The sequence below is a fragment of the Gavialis gangeticus genome, unplaced genomic scaffold (assembly GCF_001723915.1).
Source record: "Gavialis gangeticus isolate Ggan-Ray unplaced genomic scaffold, GavGan_comp1, whole genome shotgun sequence".
Classification (NCBI taxonomy): Eukaryota; Metazoa; Chordata; order Crocodylia; family Gavialidae; genus Gavialis; species Gavialis gangeticus.
In genome coordinates, this window is record NW_017728992.1 from 96,380,097 (window position 1) to 96,383,744 (window position 3,648).

Sequence of the window (3,648 nt, forward strand, 5' to 3'; positions counted from 1 at the left end):
GGGTAGAGAACAGGCTAAATTTAAAATTGTAATTGGCTGACTTCCACAGGCTTGCGGGTGTTTTAATGACTCATAATAACTTCATTTAAAACCAGCTGAGCAGAAAATAGATTGGAGAGGAGCCTCAGGCCATTATGGATTTGTTTTTTTTTTTTTTGGTTTTTTTTTGGTTTTTTTTTTTTTTTTTTTAAATTAAAAGGACCACACCAAAAAACCCCCAAAACAAAACAGATTCCCATCAGTGTGTTTGCTCAATACGGGTAACGTGTTTTAAAGTTATGGTGTATTGGCTGCATTTAATCAACTTCATAGATGTCTTCCATGAAAGTAGATTCTGCTTTTGGCAGCAGCTTAATAATAAACAATGTATTTGGTGAGGTCTCCTAGTATACAAATGTCTGTCTGGCCCCAGCCTGATCCAGGAGCAGTGGCAGTGCAGCCAGACAGGGCTCAGCCAGAGCTGCAACTGCTATCAGTTTTGGCAGGAGCCAGACTCTGTGCCCCTAGGCTAGCATGGGGGAAAAGCTTGCCAAAGCAAGGGTAAGTAGCAGAGAGGAGCAAAGGGCTACAGGGGTTGGAGAGGGTGTGAGGCCCATGGCTATAGGGGTGGGGCAGGCAGCAGCTGCAGCTCTGTCCACAGCCCTCGATTCCATGATGAGGCTCCTTTTTACCCATCTTAAGTGGGAGAGAAAATTTTATCTTGGAATTGAGTAAATATGGTAGTTATTGGAGGGTTATCTTCAATTTCTCTCCCCTGCTGCTGTGGCAGGGAACAGAGCACAAGGGGGGCAGTAGCTAGAAAAGCAGCAGTGGCAGGGGACAGGCAGCCTGCCCCCCATGCCCAACACAGGCACTGGGGGAAGGAAAGGGCAAATCTCCTCTACCGCTGCTGTCCCCAGCTGATTTGGGCCCAGGAAGAGCCCCAAAGCAGTGGAGTTCCTGCCTTATGCTGCAGAAAGCCCGGCCTGACTAGCAATGGCAGCAGCTGTGCACAGATCCCTTCTTCCAGCACTTGTCCCACCCCAATATCTCCTTTATTGCAGCAGGCAGATCATCGCTATCCCTGGCCAGATGAGTTTCCCTGCAGAGATGTTCCCTGCAATGTAGGGCAGGAACAGGTCTTGGGCTACGTCCCCCCATGCCTATGTCAGCTACAGATATTAGAAGCACGTAACCTCCTGTGCTTGTCTTTTGCTGCCCAACAAGACTTCTCACCCAGAGAGGGTATGCTCGTTCCTTGGGACATAGACAGCTTGCCAGTTTGTGCGTCTGCATGAGCACTATAAGTTTTCACCTACCATGCCTTTGATGTTATAAAAAAAGAGAGAGGCTGATCTTCAATGCCTTATACAGCCCTCACACAGACACTGCAAACCCCGCATCTCAGGGCTCTGCCTCCCCTACACCCCACCTGGAACCTCCCAGAAGACGAGCACAGGTAAAGAATGTTCAGACAATTTCCTGAAGTCTTTGCCCAGCATTGAAGATAAAGGAAACAAAACTCTCTGCACCAGCATATCTCCTTAGCTCAGGAAGTAAAAGTCCATATCAAAATACATTCTGTATACTGAGACTAGAGGAAGTCGTCTCCTCTTCCCCTTTGCTCAGCTCTAGTACTCACAACTTCTCTATCTTGCCTGCAGGTCGTCCTGGTCTGCCTCTATGTCATCGATGAGGAGAACCGGTTCCCACCTTCTAGTAAGTTACTTGGATCCTCTGAGCCGGCTTCCGTAAGTGCCGCTTGCTGCCGCGGTTCCCACCATTTGCCCCTGCACAGGCAAACCCTCAGGCATGTGGCTGCTGCTGGACTGCCACAGATACTACTGGTCCTCCCACCCATTTATTCCAGACGAATTTTAAACTCTGCTGCTGTGTTCTACTGCTCCCATAAGGACCAGTGAGTCTTTATAAGCTGGGCCTGACCTGGGGCCACAGTCCTCTGGTGCACCTGCCATACTTCCAGGTCACAATCTAGCAGCCTTGGCCCTACTGCGTGTGCAGCCAAATCAAGCTCTGCTGCCAAACAGCGGCATACAGGTTCTTCCTTCCTGCACCTGCTCCTGGCCAGTAGGCAGGATAGGGGGAGGGTAGGGAAGCCAGGCTAGGAGTAGGCCCTGGAAGGAGAAGCCCAAGCAGTGCCGCTGCTGTCCCTCACTGAGCTGGCCTCCCTACACCACTGCTTCCTGGTTTAGGAAGAAACTTTGTCACAGAGAAAGCAACTACTTACGGGAGGGTTCTATCACCTTCCACGAAAACATTTGGGATCAATCACTGTTGGAGGCAGGACTACCATGAATTAAGTTTTATCCTCTTATATATCCCTACTATAACTATAATCATTGATACAATTAACCTATAAAAGCTCTGGAAAGGGCAGGTAAATGGCAACTCAAAATATTGTGGGTAACTGTTGTTTACAAGTAGGTAAAAAGAAATGAAAATAGTTGAGTTATTTTGCAATGCAGAATTTTCTGTTCAAGGTAAAGTGTACATATATTTCTAGAAAGTTCTATGAAGGCTGCTGTATGTTATGTCACGTACTCCCCAGCAAGTAGCAATCTAAACACAATTTAGAAAAGCTAGACATTATAAGTACTGAAAAAGTTAAACTTTAGTAACATTTAATAAGTCTGGGACAGAAATCAATTTCCACCTTAAATGAAATAATCAGAAAAGATAAACACCTAGTTACTGTACAAATAAAAGTCATCATCTACAATTTTTATTCCTGTCAACCTTGTAGAAGCAACAAAGATGGAACAGCAAGCACAAGAGCCTGAATAACATCCCAATTAACTAAGTTTAACCTTCAGAATCTATTAAGAGCTCAGGAACCAGAAAGAGCTTGATTTTCAGTTCTCTGGTTTATTTGCAAAAACACTGCTACTGAAGCACAGTAAGACTGACTCAAAAAAACCAGCATCTTGAGGTTCCGCTTTTCAAACACAAACAGAATTACAGTTTAAAGGGGTTTCAAATAAAGGTCAGAATGTCCACAAATTAAGTTTAACAAACATACAAGAGGAATTAACAAGACATTTCTTAAAGGTACTTCTGAAGCAAAATAAAGGTTAGCACTTCAATCAAAAAAACTTAAGATACTTACGCAAAGGATTCTGCCCTTCACTGGCATAGTATTCATACATGCCACTTTTGACAAGTGTGTCATAGTGTGGTAGGAAGTCAATTCGTTCCTTTGTTGCTGAAAGTAGCATCTGATCCACTGACTGGAGCAAATATAAAGTGACCCCATTTTGAACAACCTCATCTGTAATGGAAAAAGGAAAATACTAAATTCACGGGTAAAGAATTTGCCTGAACTGAGGAGTAATGGAAATCACCACCACATTAAGCTGTGCAGAATGTGTTTCAGAGTGGATCAGTTTTCAAGACCATTTTTTGAGATTTTAGTTGTAATAGGACTTCCACCTATGTCCAAAATAGGAATAAAATCTGCAAGAAGGCTGTTTGGACACACGAGCAATGACTATACAGCTGTACTTAATACAACATACTTACTGAAGTTGTCCTCTGTAATCTGTTGTCTGTTAGTAGTTGTGATAACAAAATTCTCTCTGGAAGAGATGCCAAATGCCTACATGATAAAAAAAGATTTAAAAAGGACAGTTACCCTACAAAGCAGATTAA

General features: G+C 44.1%; 1 protein-coding gene across 2 annotated transcripts in view; it reads right to left on the minus strand.

Moving 5' to 3' along the window:
* Window positions 1–3,648, minus strand: part of SMCHD1 (structural maintenance of chromosomes flexible hinge domain containing 1) — a 188,403-nt gene that overhangs the window by 139,614 nt on the left and 45,141 nt on the right. Inside the window, exons 1-2 of one of the 2 annotated variants that reach the window (XM_019525868.1) lie at window positions 3,520–3,606; window positions 3,107–3,268 (exon numbers count right to left, since the gene is read on the minus strand). In XM_019525868.1, the coding sequence (XP_019381413.1) occupies window positions 3,107–3,215 (109 nt within the window). In that variant the 5' untranslated portion in view covers window positions 3,216–3,268; window positions 3,520–3,606. Of the gene's footprint in view, window positions 1–3,106; window positions 3,269–3,519; window positions 3,607–3,648 lie in introns of those variants that run through there. The other variant, XM_019525875.1, reaches the window with a different exon arrangement.